This window comes from Periplaneta americana, chromosome 9, assembly GCF_040183065.1.
Source record: "Periplaneta americana isolate PAMFEO1 chromosome 9, P.americana_PAMFEO1_priV1, whole genome shotgun sequence".
Classification (NCBI taxonomy): domain Eukaryota; kingdom Metazoa; phylum Arthropoda; class Insecta; order Blattodea; family Blattidae; genus Periplaneta; species Periplaneta americana.
This window is the reverse complement of record NC_091125.1, coordinates 128,683,080-128,701,120: the sequence shown is the minus strand read 5'-3', so window position 1 is coordinate 128,701,120 and position 18,041 is coordinate 128,683,080. Positions and strand designations below refer to the sequence as shown.

The 18,041-nt window shown below is 36.6% G+C and overlaps 1 protein-coding gene across 2 annotated transcripts in view; it reads right to left on the bottom strand.

Moving 5' to 3' along the window:
- LOC138706500 (ubiquitin-conjugating enzyme E2Q-like protein 1) overlaps nucleotides 1-18,041 on the bottom strand; it is a 71,586-nt gene that overhangs the window by 7,361 nt on the left and 46,184 nt on the right. Inside the window, exons 1-2 of one of the 2 annotated variants that reach the window (XM_069835853.1) lie at nucleotides 9,171-9,329; nucleotides 1,246-2,040 (exon numbers count right to left, since the gene is read on the bottom strand). In XM_069835853.1, coding sequence (XP_069691954.1) covers nucleotides 1,246-1,977 — 732 coding nt within the window. In that variant the 5' untranslated portion in view covers nucleotides 1,978-2,040; nucleotides 9,171-9,329. Of the gene's footprint in view, nucleotides 1-1,245; nucleotides 2,041-9,170; nucleotides 9,330-18,041 lie in introns of those variants that run through there. The other variant, XM_069835852.1, reaches the window with a different exon arrangement.

Below are 18,041 nucleotides of genomic sequence, written 5' to 3'. Positions count from 1 at the left end.
ATATTGTGATATGAGTAATATAATGATACTTCTTTTTGAGAATTTATTACAATTTTATTGAGCGAGAAGAAGATCGGTTTTTTTGCGTGAACGTATTAAGGGAATGTTCGTGGACAAGTTTATGCACAAAACCGTTCCTTCTCTCGCTCAGTAAAATTGTAATAGATTTTCAAAAAGAATTATCACAATATTACTCGTATCACAATATTACCAACCTTTACCCTATATTTATTTAACCTGGTAGAGACAATGTCATCACGCCTTCTCTTCCCCTCTACCAGGGGATTACAATTACTACGATAATACAATTACAATTGTAATTACAACTAATATTAAATTTACAAATACAATAAAAATCAAAGTACTAAAAGATTAACTAATTAATAAAGACTAGATAGTTTATTGTAGAAGTTAAGAACAAAGAAAGATTTTATTTTACTTAAGTAAAAATTAAACCTAGAATAACATTATATAGTGATAAAATCACCGTATATTGAAATATTTTGTGACAGAATAAGCGAACTATTTACAAGAAGCCATATCTGAACGAGTCTCAATTATTGACCAAGTGTATTTGTATTTCTGGTGGTGTGGAAGAGAAGGCCTGATGGCCTTAACTACACCAGAATAAATAAATAAATAAATAAATAAATAAATAAATAAGCAAATAAATAAATAAATAAATAAATAAATAAATAAATAAATAAATAAATAAATAAATAAATAAATAAATAAATAAAGTGCCTAGTAAGTTTGTGTTCGAATACAAGTTCATTTCGACAGTCCCTGATGCTAGCAAGTAGCGAATTCCAGAGTCTTGCCAGGGCTATTATGAAAGAGGATGAGTATGAGAAGGTGCGATGGGATGGCATTGTTAGTATTGTTTCGTGGCGAGAGCGTGTGTTCAGGTTATGGTAGGAAGAAAGGTAAATGAAGCGAGACGACAGATACGTAGGAATAGAAGAGTTCAATATTTCGAAGAGAAGGAGAAGTGAATGTAAATTTCTTTTCTTATCTAGTTTAAGCCAATGTGATTCGTCAATAAAAGTATTGTCAAGTCTTGAAAAGTCTTATGAACCGTCGAATTAGACGAAAATTTGATCGTGTACAAGCAGCTTTAATCCATAAGTGATTTAACTACAAAACTCCAGAGCTGGAGAATAAGTTCAGAACCCAAGTCCCAAATGCTTGAACGAATAGGGCCGCAGATTTCAGTCGTGAACAGTACTAGAGGAAGAAGGTTACCTGTCCCTTGACAATACTGGCGGCGAACTGCATGACGACGGCTTCGACAGTGTATGCGCTGGCCCATCCCCGCGGGGTGAGCAGCTCCATGCAGATGGCCCCGCCCTCCATGACGAATCCCTTTTCAATGCGGGGTGAAATCACACGCATGAAGGGGGGAGCGAAGGGGAAATTGTCCGGGAACACGAGATGCAGGAGGATGTAGGGGATTCCCATGTCCCTCATGTCGGTGGCCAGCTCGCTCTCGGCGTCGATGCGGTAGAGGCGGACGTGCCACTCGAACAGGTTGTCGTTCACCAGCTCCACCGTGAACATGGGGTCGTGGCGGTACTGGTTCTGGATGCGCTGTATCTCCCGCAGCTCCTTCATCAGGCGCCTCGCCCGCACCGTGCGCTGGGACCCACCGCTGGCGCCCAGCAGGGACTGCTTGTCTGAGCTGCTGGAGCTCCCCGATACGCCGCTGCTCTTCTTGGACCGGAATAGGTCGGCAACATACTTGCGGCTGCCGGAGGAAGACCCCGAGCCATCCATGCCTCCGGGGCTCCTCTCCGCCGGGGTGACGGCGTCTCTGTGGTAGCCGTGGCGCCCCAGCAGTCTTCTGGCCGGGGACCCCCCGCTGCCGCCGGAGCACCCCTGACCGCCGACGGCACCCTCGGGGTCTCCGATCTTCTGGGACGAGCGGAACAGTTTACGGAATGCTGCTGCCATTTTTTCTTTGGACCGTGATGACATAGCCTGCGAGTGGCCTGGGTTGGTTCTGGGCGGAACTTAGGCACGGACTGAGAGCTCCACAGCCTGCAACACAATCATCACAGCACAAGCTCCATTATCCAGTCCGAAGCTATAAACAGAAAGAATTGTTATTATGCATAATATCTGTTCCGGCATTTTAAGGAAAGAAACACGTCTTTAGCATTCCCATTATGAAGAAAGTGTTGTGCAAAGATATAGCTGTTCTCTTGAAAAAAAAACAAACAAACAAACAAACTGTGATTCAGTTTAAATCAAATCATACAATTTACTAAATACATCTTTATGTTTTTATTTTAGCTACGGTACTTAACGATTCTGTATCAAATATTAGGCTTTTTAGCCTATTTAGCGATGGACTTTGTAATAGCGAGATGTTGTTTGGAGAGATCAGATCAATGACTCGCCTTACAGTTGGAGAAAACCTCGGAAAAAATACAACCAGGTAATCAACCAAAGCGGATACCGGTATCAAAACTACGCCCGATCGCAGTCCCAGATCAGAGGCGTGCAAAAGAAATGCCGATTCGAAATTATATCGTTTTCCGAGGACTTTAGCAAACATGGCGAGGTGGAAAGCTGTTTTCCTGAAATTAGTTTTTTTTAACATGTAAATACGACTTTTATAACATGTTCACGTTATTATTTAATCTGAATTGATTTAAAATTATTCATGTACTTTTATTTTACAACATTAATAAGACTACTACACGAAAACAGTGAAACTGCAGTTTATATGGTATTTCACAGCCTTCCTTTTTATCCACGGATGCTATCATTGTTACAATCGATCAATCGATATATACGGCCAGTTATGTTTCAAATTATATTAACAAAAAATGTAGCAATATTAAGTAATGACATAATGATGGCAGAGAAATAATAGAGTTTGTATGCAATGCCTTCTGTGTATCTATATCTATTGATTCCTAAGCGAAGTCCTCTTAACACGATAATATTTCAAATCGATAGTGACTTCGACTCGGCATTTCTTTTGCAACCCAGTGTACCTTAAAATGCTCCTAAATGACATATTTATAACTCTCTAAAAATTACATAAAATTAAACTTTTCGCCCATTTCCTGTTTATATAGCAGCAAATTTATATTGATTTATTCCACGAATTCACGTGCAAATTCCCCTAGACGGTGCCTACATTTCGTATCAAACAAAAAAAACTATTTCAGTAAGAGAAATAATTGATTATGTGTATAGACAACAATCTAAAGACTGGTTAAAACCACATAAGTGACACCAATATGACATACCTCTTGAGGCAACTAAGCCAGGAGATAAAAAGGGTAAGGTGGCTAGTTCCTTTATAATTGATTATGCGTATAGACAACAATCTGAAGACTGGTTAGAACCACATAAGTGACACCAATAAGACATAACTCTTGAGGCAACTAAGCCAGAAGGTAAAGAGGTAAGGTGGCTAGTTCCTTTCTCCCTCTATTGCATACATTGCTGACTAGTGACATACAGACGTGGACAAATTATTAACAAAATTGACGATTTTTATGATAATTCTGTTTACAAAATTTAACTTTTCAATTTAGACTACAGTTGACAATTTTGCATATTTCTATCATTACAATAGATAGAAATATGCAAAAATGTCGACTGTAGTTTAAATTGAAGAGTCAAATTTTGTAAACATTTATAATAAAAATCTTCATATTTTGCTAATAATTTGTAAATATGCAAAAGTGTCAACTGCAGTTTAAATTGAAGAGTCAAATTTTGTAAAAAATATAAATTAAAAATCTTCAGTTTTGCTAATAATTTGGAAATATCCAAAATGTAAACTGTATTCCAAATTGAAGAGTCAAATTTTGTAAAAATATATAATAAAAATCTTCAGTTTTGCTAATAATTTGTAAATATGCAAAAATATCAAATGTAGTCCAAATTGAAAAGTCAAATTTTGTAAAAAAATATACAATACAAATCTTCAATTTTGCTAATAATTTCGAAATACGCAAAAATGTCAACTGTAGTCTAAGCTGAAGAATCATATTTTGTAAAAATATGTAATGAAAATCTTCACTTTTGCTAATAATTTGTCCACGTCTGTAGTTCACTAATCAGGCTTGAGATGTGCATAACAATGTTCTTCCTCTGACACACTTGAACTGAAAAAGCCACGACCTCAATCAGAGATAATCATTAGGGCCGTATTAATAGACATTCTTAGCGCGGGCTTCCGGTGGATGAACAGCGAACTAACGTTTTTCGTATTCATAAACCAGTGTTAGCGATGTGATATGATATATGATATGATATGATATGATATGATATGATATGATATGATATGATATGATATGATATGATATGATATGATATGATATGATATGATATGATATGATATGATATGATATTATGATATGAATCCTGTACAAGTAATCAGTCGACAGCCGGGGCTAGTTTAGCACGCTCGTAGCGCGGGCTAGCGAAATATCTATGAATAGCACCCAAAGTGAATTATTTTCTTTTCGTTTCATTCAAGCTTTTACTCGTTCCTCTGGCATTGGAGACTTCGCAAGTAGTTTCTCTTTCTTAAAAAATTGCCGGTCGGTATTTGTATGTAAATCCCCACTTCTTCATTCGTATGAGTTGGAGAATTTACACAGAAAGAATTCACTTTTGAAACGGTCCGAATAACAGTACCCCAGGAATATGCTTAGAATCTCAATGTAAACCACTAATAACTTGTAAGGTTCATGCCACTTTTAAATATCTAGGCCTACATATTTTCGTAAATAGAATGGTGTTAGAAATATTTACAATATAGGCCTATAAATAGGCTAGTTATATTACCTAGGGTTTCTACATCTAAGACTATTGTAAGGACACAATTTAATTGTTTAGGAGGCTTAAGTTCTCAGAAATTTACGCGATAAAATGACAGAAAAGCACATATAATTAAAGTATAATTATATTTTGAATCGAGTGGCACTTACCACTATGGCGTCGAGCGCATTTAGATCGGCTTCACCTTGCTGAATGCTTCCAGGATTGTTAATGAAGGTTACTCTATTAATATCCGTATGGATTCTTTGCTAGACACCACTGTATGTCAAGAAGCGGCAGTTTTGAATGTATGTTTATTCAAACAGATCGTTAACGCTATTCTAGTGCGTATTTAAAACTACACTTCTTAAAAAATTCTGTTCAATTGCAGTATTACAACACTATAGATTTCTCTATTTACATTCACTTCAATTACATGATGTATAGAGGTCAGATAATGAAAACCACAGACTACTGATTCATTATATTCCATTAAACTTTCATTACACATGCATTTTACATATTATATCAATAATACATATTTGATGATACAACTGAGAGTTTATATTCCCTCAAGGCAATTAACATACGACTATGCTCTGTACAGATTCTAGTATTATCACAGTCTAGTATATACAGTCACGAAGCTCAATACGTAGGAAATATGCATCCATAGATAGCACTCTTAAAATCACTCAGATGACTTAGAAAATGAAAGAGCACACTTAAAAACACGATGTGGACACTGTGGTAGCTATAATCTCTTCCGCTCGCCCGAAATTCAGGCCTTGTTTATAATAAGTACAACATTTCGGGAGATAGAGTCCTAAGCAGTTATTACAAAACTTTCACGGTGTGATGTCAATTCTTCCGCGCTACCAACTTCTGCAGAAGATATGCCACTACCGGAAGATGCATCGCAGAACGCTAATGGGTATTATTCAACGATGCATCTCTGCATAAACGCGTATTAAAGTATCGAGGCCAATGGCATGTGTCGAGTGTGGCAAAAAATTGAGTAGAGTAGAACCTCTATTATCCGTGGTAATGAAGGGGATGAACTGAGCGGTTAATCGAAAAAATCGGATAATCCGTATCACAAAATATTTTCATAAATTAATTGCATAATACATATAGTTTCGTAATTTCTTCCGTGCTGTTGTGTTTAACATGCTACGTAGTGGCTCAGAAGTTCACTAATTAAGTCTGGTTGTCAATGATGGATTTTTAAGGGCCAAAGAAATTCCTTGTGATGGCTATCTGCGGAAAGATAGGAACACTACAGGTATCTTTACTGGAAGCAAGTAAAGAGATAGGTTTGGAAATAAATCCCGAAAAGACAAAGTATATGATTATGTCTCGTGACGAGAATATTGTACGAAATGGAAATATAAAAATTAGAAATTTATCTTTTGAAGAGGTGGAGAATTTCAAATATCTGGGAGCAACAGTAACAAATATAAATGATACTCGGGAGGAAATTAAACACAGAATAAATATAGGAAATGCCTGTTATTATTCGGTTGAGAAACTTTTATCATCCAGTCTGCTGTCAAAAAATTTGAAAGTTAGAATTTATAAAACAGTTATATTACCGGTTGTTCTTTATGGTTGTGAAACTTGGACTCTCACTTTGAGAGAGGAACATAGGTTAAGGGTGTTTGAGAATAAGGTGCTTAGGAAAATATTTGGGGCTAAGAGGGATGAAGTTACAGGAGAATGGAGAAAGTTACACAACACAGAACTGCAAGCATTGTATTCATCTGACATAATTAGGAACATTAAATCCATACGTTTGAGATGGGCAGGGCATGTAGCACGTATGGGCGAATCAGAAATGCATATAGAGTGTTAGTTGGGACGCCGGAGGGAAAAAGACCTCTAGGGAGTCCGAGACGTAGGTGGGAGGATAATATTAAAATGGATTTGAGGGAGGTGGGATATGATGATAGAAACTGGATTAATCTTGCTCAGGATAAGGACCAATGGCGGGCTTATGTGAGGGCGGCAATGAACCTCCGGGTTCCTTAAAAGCCAGTAAGTAGTAGTATGGAGTAGTACAGGTATTTTGTTGTAGATATACATACTTTATACAATTTGTCTTTTTTTTATTAAATCGCGCATAGTTGTAACGCCAATCTTGTATTCTGATGAGAGACGAGCTACGGTTTCCTTTTTCCCAAACCGCTCAATTATTTGCACTTAACAAACACGTTTTCTTTTGACACTCTTGGAAGACATTTTGTATAGAAGTTACACAGTACGGCCATTGGAACAGTAGGACAATGACTGAATGGTGCACAGTTTTGCTATAAATTGTGCGGAAGTCTTGGTGACATTTCTTTGAAAGCAGGTAGCGTTATTTTACAAGTTGGAAAAACATCCAAAAGTAACTTCATATTGGCAGCAGCGGTAGCAATAGACTACTGTGTAAGGATAAAGGCTTGTAATAACACACTCTAGAGAAAATACGTACGGGTATTAATGTAAGGTACTTCACAGTACTACATGTTTTCTCTGCAGCAAAACAAAAAGAAAAACAGCGGAAGAAAGACAGTGGGATAATCTGCCGTTCTGTTAATAGGATGACGGATAATAATCGGGGTTCTATCGTACTTTCCTAAAATCTGTCAGAGCATTGCAGTCTATGAGGGGTTTTCTTGTGTCTGTCGGAGTAATAACAGATGTTGTGAACTACTTATCATGTGATAACATGTGTAATTTGAAAATTACGAGAGGTGATCCAGAGAAAATTGTAGAAATTGACGAAAGTAAGTTCGAGAGCTAGGTATCACAGATAATACTACAGTATAATGCTCATTTTCCATTTCTGATAGTCTTTCATCCTCTGTTTTCGTTTTCAGATGTAGACATTAGCTACTGCTACTACCACGAATCCTAGCTGGATAATCCGCAAGTAATATAACGACGGAAGATTAGAATCCGTTCAAAAGTAATTATAAGATATTCATGTTTTGGTAGATATTTGTGATCTAGGCTAGTCAATAAAGAAAAGTATATTCTTTAATGTTGTAGATTATAAATGGTTTCTGCCCTGTAAACGTGGTGAATAATGATGATATAGAGTCGTTAATGGTTTATAATGGCGCTCCCATGCTGAACATTAACTAATATTTGCCACGTGGAGACGAAGAACAAAGATTTCCCATTTCTCCTTTTTTATTATTTTTTGTGGTGAAACAATATTAATATAGCCTATTCTTATATATATATATATATATATATATATATATATATATATATATATAAGATACTATCACGGCCCCCATAAAAATACCTCTAGGAGGAATGTCTTTTATCTCTGAAACGGAAAAAAATAGTCTACGAGCCACAGAAAAGATAACTAATTAGGCCTATTAATTATTTACAAAACTTATATCTGTTTTTTCTCTAAAGAAAAACCGTGGTAACCTCAGTACGTTTATTTTAACTTCATTAATAAAATGCCATCGCCATATTATTATGTATAATAATATTAAGTGGCCTACATGGTCCGCAGTGACCTGCAGTGTTGTTTAGTCAACTGTCCGAAGATAGGTCTGAACCTCACAAGTGATACCAACAAGGCACTACTCAAGAAGCAACTAAGCCAGGAGATAATGTGGTAGTTCCTTTTCCCCTCCATTGCATACACCGCCGACTAGCTATATATTATACTAATCAGACTTCAGATGCATATAAACAATAAAATTTTTCTTCCTCTGACACATATCAAGTGAGATAGTGTCTGATAAATATATGTACATATCAGCTAGAACCTCAATCAGAGGTATGATCTATATTGTAAATATCTACCAAAAAGCATCTACGGAAGAAGGAATTTCCTCACATTCCCCCGTTAATTCGACTCCTGATAATATTAATTTATTTTTCATTTAATTATTTAATGTTATTTTATGTCGATTTTATGTTCTCATCTCTTATTCCGGCCTGAAATATGTGGCATTCTAGGGTATAATGCTAATCCTGAGTTTTAAGCTGAAGCAAGATGAAGAGAAAATGCACAGAAGAAAGATGAACGAAAAGTATAGCTAGGGTTAGGTTAGGTTAAGTTAGGTTAGGTTAGGTTAGGTTAGGTAACGGTGGCTAGGGGCGGGTTAGGGACAACTATTTGCACGTCAGCTAAATATTTCAGTCTATTATGTTTGGAATAGACACAATGACAATGAACATTTTCCGTTCTAAATGTCAGAAATGCAATAGCTTCAATTATTTTTAATCTGTAGGAACGTAATGCAATAAGTGTATTGGCAATAAACTGTTACAGTCCTTATTTAATGCATACATATTGCACTTGACCTACTATCAAGTCTACAGTTATACCTAAAGATAAAATGTTCACGTAGTAATTGCTGCCTGACCTGTTCGTGACATTCCGAAGTCGCTGTCACACGAGTAGGATGAGCTTCCATTTCATGCCCACTTGACGCAATAAAACATGCAGCCTTCGCAGATGCAACTCGACTCGCTGGGAGGTGCTTACTGGTTATAGCTTTTGGCTCGCGACACAACAATCACAGAAAGCAAGAAAAGCGCGGGATGCATAGAATGCGATATTGGCCGCTTGCGCGCGCAGATATAGAACCCGGGCGCTGCGCCTTATTGTCCTGCTTCCCGCAATGCCATAGATCAATAACAAAGGGCATATGATGATGAAGATGCGACGCAATCACGCTGCTATAAATATGCTATCAGATATGCTGTACCACACCACGCCCAAGTGATTCTGTACGTGGCATACACACTAATATGAATAACAAAGCCGGCCTATGCATTATGCAAGAATGCGTGTGTTTGTAATCATGAAATTGGTTAACAAGAAAATTACTGATTAAAACCGATGTCATAAAACGACACATACTTTCTCATACGTTATGGACCTACAGTAGAACTCTGTTATAACGACATCCAAGGGACCTTAATAGTAATATACGTTACAAGAGCGGTATGTTGACGTTTTCATGGTCGAGGAAAAGATTGAAAAAGCGAAACGTAGTTGAGCTTTTTTAGTTTCCGAGAACATGAAAACAAACATACCGCTCGTGTATCGTACATTATTTTGTGCGAAGATCGTTTATTATATACCTGAAAGACGAATTTGTAATTAGTTGCAATGAAATCTTCATGTTGGTTTCTGTTTAATGGTGGCAACTTCGGAACACCAAAATATCTTTCTTCAACATTGTTGCTATAAAATGTTTTCTGTGTTTACTATACTCCAGCAGGCCGTGATATACGTCTGTCTTTTTTTCCCCCAGTCTATAAATGCGAACTTAAAACAAACGGTAAGGTTATGTAATGATTTATTTTTCATTTTAATATTTTAACAATATTATTTATATAACATATTGCAGTAATAACATCGGCATCTGGAATCTTGTTGATTTTTTCACGGCTTCCTTAATGTTACTTGTCTCAGGAATGCAATAAGTCTCGTGGAGTAGTAGACTTTACTTAATTTTTGCAAATATTTAAAAACAATAATTAACATTGCAATTTAGGTGAAATTGCAGTGGTAAGTTTCCAATTTATTTATTACTATGTTAAACGTCTCTAAAAATAATATGTTAAAAGACTAAAGCAGTAAAATGAATGTCGCGCTTAAGCGGTAAGAAGAGGGAAATTGTTATCTGCGTTACGTTGGGAATACTGAATGTGGTATTTCACACTTACCGCGTATTGGTTCTGTGCAGAAAACAAGCAAATACGCACGATCTCGCACAAAAATTATGTTGTTATAAACGAGTGTCGTAGTAACCGAGTTTCATATTATCAGTCTAATGAGGTGGAAAATGAAAAATAACACACTTAATTAGGCTTATTTTAGATTTATGTACGGTATTCACTTTTAAGTCTACCATGAACGTAATAAAATACACATACAATTAGCCTATAAATGCAATATTCTGTATTAAAACAGTTTGTTCAATACTCGCCAAACTTCTTTACTTAGGAGTCAAGTAATCAGTCATTTTACTCTATTGTCTCCTATTTTCCCAATACACACTTTCTAAATTACGTTCTATATTCATTATTTCAGTTACAATTTCACTGCTCCTTCCCCTAGATTCGATCTATTCTGTTCAATTGCAGCAACAATTTTATCCTTGCTCTTCCAAATCGTTTGGACTGTGCAATTAACTAGGCTAAACTCACGACACACGTCAGCTTTTTTTAATTCCATTCTCAACTTGATGAATCACTAACTTTTTCTTCCAACGTTAAAACTTTTCTTTTAGTGGCCATACTGCGCTAAAATTCGTGCACTTAGTAAAAACTATCTGGCCGAAACTGATCGTACGCAAGTGCCGTTAATACGGCATGAATTGGGGCGGGTTAAAGAAAATCTGCCTCCATTTCAGAAGTCTATGACAGAAGGGGACAATAAATAATTCGCCAGATTTCAACAAAATATTTCTTAAAATACTTTGGTTCTTAGACAATCTTATTCCAAACTGAGGTTGAAAATGACGTTATATGCGAGGTAGACGCATATACGTTTGTCGTATTAAACAAGGTAGAAAAGCATATGTCTTATGGGGAATTAGTTGGGACCACAGACTATTTGACGTTATAGGTGAGGTGTCGTACAAAACGAGGTCGCTATAACCAAGTTCTACTGTATTTACATTTCAATTTTTAAAATCATATTTTTGTAAAAGGCAAGGGTCCAAGAGACCTGGTACTTTTAATAAAAACATCTTAAAAAAAAAACGTTATTGAATCATTCCGTTCTTCTATCGTGTTGTGCATGTTACTTGAGTTATAGTTCATTTTCGTTTATTATTATTAGTAGACTCTGTTATTCGTGCGAGCATAAAAGAAATGATTTATGGTGTAGGTACCCATATAATAAGAGAGACTGTCACTGTCTGGATTGCATATAAAATACGTTCACTTGTCGAGCAGACAACCCATCTCGTCCCTAGACTAGCCAGCCTGTGATGATCTGGAATGCTATATAATGATAACGGATTGGAGATTGAACGGAATGATGTTGATGCCTAACGTGGGGAAATGGGAGCATCCCGAGAAAAAGCCAATTAAGACCTTAAGGTTGGTTCACAATAAGCCGGGAACTAGAACCAGAACGAGAATTGGAAACGGAGGACGTGAAAGTGAAGATTTTTTATTTACAATAAACCGAGAACGGAAACAGCTATGCATATCGATATCTGATGTTATATGTGTATAATTGACCAATGACGTTCTTTCATGAGAACAAATGAACCAACATAAACACAGGTTAATCAACTTCAGAATTTATCACACAGAATATTTAAGAATTCAATTCAAGTGGTAATCTGGTCACGAAACAGATGCATTAGGGGCCACCCATCATACATTATATTAAAAAATTTGTCCACACCTGTGGAGTAACGGTTAGCGCGTCTGGCCGCGAAACCAGGTGGCCCGGGTTCGATTCTCGGTTGGGACAAGTTACATGGTTGAGGTTTTTTCCGGGGTTTTCCCTCAACCCGAAATGAGCAAATGCTGGGTAACTTTTGGTGTTGGACCCCGGACTCATTTCATCGGCGTTATCACCTTCATCTCATTCAGACGCTAAATAACCAAAGATGTTGATAAAGTGTCGTAAAATAACCTACTAAAATAAAAAATAATAATAAAAAGGTCAGCGGAAGTAATGGTTCGATTAGCGTTTTTACCATTCGATATTCAATAAGCATTAAATGCTACCAAATTAAAAAATTAAATAAAAAAAAATTAAACAGTTTGTTACTGCTGATGTGATTTTAGTCAGTTTGTATTATTTTTTTAGTCCGGGGAAAATATACTTTACAATTACTGCCGTTATTTCTATTTTGAAGTAGCCTACAAATCAACAACGTAAAAGTGACTGTTAATTTAGAAGTTGGCAACATATTTTATGTCGATTATAACAACAATACATATCGATAGTAGCATTCATACCATTCAACCAATAAGGAGATTGGACCCTATAATGCATATGGTCCTGGTCACATATACACGTAGCATATATTGAAAGTGGTTATACTGAAATTGCTAGTTAGTTAGGAACAATGCATGAAGAAGGAATCATGTAATGGCCTCCTTGCTACAAAATATAGTACGACGATCAAAAAGCTTTATCGTGGCAATAGAACGAATCTAGTAGGTTGTGATCGGAAACGAGAACGGCAAAGTTGAAACGTGGGCAACCTCACGTTTCCATTTCCGGGCTCCGGCAAGCTTCTCGTTCATTGTGAATGCTCACATTTAAATATATAGGTACATTTTAACAATTTTTCCGTTCTCGTTCTCATTCCGGTTCTAGTTTCTGGTTTATTGTGAACCAGCCTTTAATCTTCACAATTTCCTTCAGTATTTAATTTAATTTAATTTGGGTCCAATTCTTCCACTATTACACTGTCACTAAATTCACACGTCGTTGTTTGCCTTTTTTTACTCACTTTCCTTATTTATAGTACCTTTCGCTAATGTAGCACATCACTTTGAATTGAAAGATCATCCAACCAGTAGGGAGGTATAGTGTGGACAGCACAAAGATTGCCGTAGCTGTTATAGCTGGTTTTTCGAAACTGGATTTCGCTACCAAACGTAGCTTCCCAAATTCATCGATGCTGGACGGATACAGATTCCATACACTGCACTGGCCGAAATTTCATGAGGAAATATATTATTATTATTATTATTATTATTATTATTATTATTATTATTATTATTATTATTATTATTATTATTATTATTATTGTATCCCGGGTACATTGCCAAATTTTTAATAATTACGAGCTCTTCGGTGATGGCTTATTCCCTCCAAACTTCTCGTAAAAGAAAAAAAAGTTAGCAGTTAGCAATCTATTACAAAGAACTGAGATAAAATGGCTGGGAATCCTTAGGCTTGCTCGTTCTCCACGAGAAAGGTTTCTCCAAGACGCAGAACTTAAGGCGCAGTTCTTCGACGTGCAGTGCTCGTGAACTCTCAACTCCACTTTTTGCCACCGATAATCGCGTTCTTTTACGTCATAACTTTACAATCTCTGCTCTGAGAATGAGCAGGTCACGAAATCTTTAGTTTTAAGTGCCTGTGTTTTATTTATCTTGAAGGGCGCTACTCACTCCTCACGTTATCGTATTTTCATGTATCAAGGCTGCAATACGGATCAGAAAATTCACGTCTCTTCCAAAAAAAAAAAGCTCTATTTCTGTCGGTAGGTTGTTATTACCGGTACATTTAAATTACCAAATAAAATGACGTCATTATCGTTTTCGCAAGCGTTCATTTGATTCTTTTTATCATTCTGTTCCACCTTCTACTAGGTAATCATTTTACTCATTTTCCTTCTTTTGTCACTTCGCACTCTACTTCTTCCCTTTCTTTCATTTCACATTCTACCTCTCATTCTTCTTTTTATTCCACTTCATGCTCTATTTCTTCTTCTTCTTCTTCTTCTTCTCTTTCTTCCACTTCACACTCTACCTCTTCTTCTTTTTCTTCTCATCTTTTTGCACTTTACACTCTCCTTATTCTTTTCATCTTTCTTGCGCTTCATACTCTACTTCTTCTCAACTTTCTTGCACTTCACACTCTATTTCTTTCCATCTTTCTTGCACTTCACACTCTATTTTCATCATCTTTCTTGCACTTCATACTCTACTTCTTATCTTTCTTGCACTTCATAGTCTACTTCTTCTCAACTTTCTTGCACCTTACACTATACGTCTTCTCATCTTTCTTGCACTTCACACTCTACTTATTCTTTCCATCTTTCTTGCACTTCGTACTCTACTTCTTCTCATCTTTCTTGCACTTCATACTCTACTTCTCCTTCTCATCTTTCTTGTACTTCACACTCTAATTATTCTTCTCATATTTCTTTCACTTCATACTCTACTTCTTTTCATCTTTCTTGCACTTCATACTCTTCTTCCTCTCAACTTTCTTGCACTTCACACTCTATTTCTTCCCATCTTTCTTGCACTTCACACTCTACTTATTCTTCTCATTTTTCTTGCACTTCATACTCTACTTCTCCTTCTCATCTTTCTTGTACTTCATACTCTACTTCTTCTCAACTTTCTTGCACTTCACACTACTTATTTTTCTCATCTTTCTTGCACTTCATACTCTATTTCTCTCTTTCAATCTTTCTTGCACTTCATACTGAACTTCTTCTCATCTTTCTTGCACTTCACACTCTACTTATTCTTCTCATCTTTCTTGCACTTCACACTCTACTTATTCTTTTCATCTTTCTTGCACTTCATACTCTAATTCTACTTCTCATCTTTCTTGCACTTCTTACTCTACTTCCTCTCAACTTTCTTGCACATCATACTCTATTTCTCTTTTTCATCTTTCTTGCACTTCATACTCAACTTCTCAACTTTCTTGCACTTCATACTGAACTTCTTCTCATCTTTCTTGCACTTCACACTCTACTTATTCTTCTCATCTTTCTTACACTTCACACTCTACTTATTCTTTTCATCTTTCTTGCACTTCATACTCCACTTCTATTTCTCATCTTTCTTGCACTTCTTACTCTACTTCCTCTCAACTTTCTTGCACATCATACTCTATTTCTCTTTTTCATCTTTCTTGCACTTCATACTCAACTTCTCAACTTTCTTGCACTTCATACTCTACTTCTTCTCATCTTTCTTGCACTTCACACTCTACTTATTCTTCTCATCTTTCTTGCACTTCACACTCTACTTATTCTTTTCATCTTTCTTGCACTTCATACTCTACTTCTACTTCTCATCTTTCTTGCACTTCACACTCTACTTATTCTTTTCATCTTTCTTGCACTTCATACTCTACTTCTACTTCTCATCTTTCTTGCACTTCTTACTCTACTTCCTCTCAAATTTCTTGCACTTCATACTCTACTTCTTCTCATCTTTCTTGCACTTCACACTCTACTTATTCTTCTAATCTTTCTTGCACTTCACACTCTACTTATTCTTTTCATCTTTCTTGCACTTCATACTCTACTTCTACTTCTCATCTTTCTTGCACTTCACACTCTACTTATTCTTTTCATCTTTCTTGCACTTCATACTCTACTTCTACTTCTCATCTTTCTTGCACTTCTTACTCTACTTCCTCTCAAATTTCTTGCACTTCATACTCTATTTCCCTTTTTCATCTTTCTTGCACTTCATACTCAACTTCTCAACTTTCTTGCACTTCGTACTCTACTTCTTCTCATCTTTCTTGCACTTCACACTCTACTTATTCTTTTCATCTTTCTTGCACTTCATACTCTACTTCTACTTCTCATCTTTCTTGCACTTCTTACTCTACTTCTTCTCAAGTTTCTTGCACTTCATACTCTATTCCTTCTTCTCATCTTCTATCCACTTCACATTCTACTTCACCTTCTCCTCTTTCTTCCACTTCATATCTTTCTTGTACTTCACATGCTACTTCTCCTTCTTCTCACCTTTTTGCATTTGCACTTCACACTGTACTTCCTCTTTTCTCTTTCTTTCACTTTGTTCACTCCATCTTCTCCCTTTTCTTTCACTCCTTTTTGCCTAGCCTCATTCCATATCGCTCACTCTTTCTTCCCAAACTTCCTCCACTTAGTATACTGCTTCCACTTCACTTCTTTTTCTTTCAGTTTTATTCTTCTTGTCTTTTCCTTCTCTTCACTTTGCACACTTATAGTTTTTGTCTTACTTTAATTTCACACACTTTTCTTTCTCTTTTCTCCCCTTTGCACACTTCTTCTTTCCTTGTTTCTACTCATGTTGCTTCTGTTGTTTACTACTCTTACGCTTCATTATTTTTTTCTTTCTCTTAATCTGTATCTCAGAGTACTTTTTCTCTCTCCATTTTTTCCTCCTACATAAGTTATAGCATAACTTCTGCATCTCTTTCCTTCACATCTCACGCTTCTCATTTTCCGCCTCTCATATTGCACTTTCCTTTGCATATAATTCACAATCTAAAACATATGATCTCGACCTTTGTTTTGGAAAGCTGTTCTTTGTATCAAAATTTTTTTTTCAAAATAAATAACGCAAATCGTATTACGTGCACTGAGCGAAAATAGTGGTAATACAAGATAACTTTACTAAAGTTTAAAATTCTTTAAAGCGGCACTTAACTACAAAAAGAATTTTGGGAAACGCAGACATATAACATGTGTAGGCCTTAATATTGCTTTCAGAGTGTTTTAAGTTCATAATCACAATACTTATTTTTTTCTACTTCACTCTCTAGTCTGTAATAAATGGAGCAAACCATGCGACGGCTTAAGGTGGGAATTGATCCTACGAGTTGCGTCAGAGGGTCGCGTGACGTGTGATCTCGCTTGGCGTGCGGCTTCTGGCAGGCGCAGCGATGTCTTCTGGGACGTGTTTTCCTGACGCAGCAATGCACTTTGACAGCCTACTAGCGGCAAAGCGACGTCTTCAAGTTTGTTGATATAGCACATTCTAGACTTTCCAGTCCGACTATTTACTTACCTACCCACTCACTCACCCACTCGTCCAACCAAACTACCATTCACACACCCACTCACCTACCTACCTATCTTTGTTGAGACTTAATTTTCTATTTTGAAAAAGAAAACTCAGAGCGTGGTTATCTAATTGTGTGAATACACAGACTAAAATGTGCATTACAGAATTTCCTCATTGTCGGGGCACATTTTATAGTAGAACCTCCATAATCCGAACTAATTTGACCCGGGCTTAGTCCGAGTTATGAAACATACGAAATTACTCTACTGGAACTTTAAAAGAACAACATTATACGGTGTTATAAATACAAACGGGTTGTAGAAATCAATGTATGAGGTAGATACAGTAATCAAATAAATACTGTAGTTAAGTTAAAACCACTGCCTGCTGGATCACACCCTATGGCTGTTTACACTGCCTGCCAAATCAACGGTTATGCGCGAGTAGTCACAAGGTACACTTGTTTTTTTGAACGATGGGACATGACAGTTAAGCGGTCGAGCTTGGAACTACAGTGCCATGTTGCCAATATGGACTACCACGCTGCCAGCTGATGGAAGATAGCAATTGTCATTAAGATGGATGACGTTAAAACATTCATTGACAATTGACGTGAAGGTAAGAAAACAATACAAAAATCGACAGAGAATCAAAGACGAAACGTACCAATGCTAACATTGTGTGTACAATAAATGTCGCCAAGAGAGCTATTAAGCACTCGCCACGTGCGAACTGTAAGTTTGGCAACTCAACCGTTGTTACCATAGCAACAG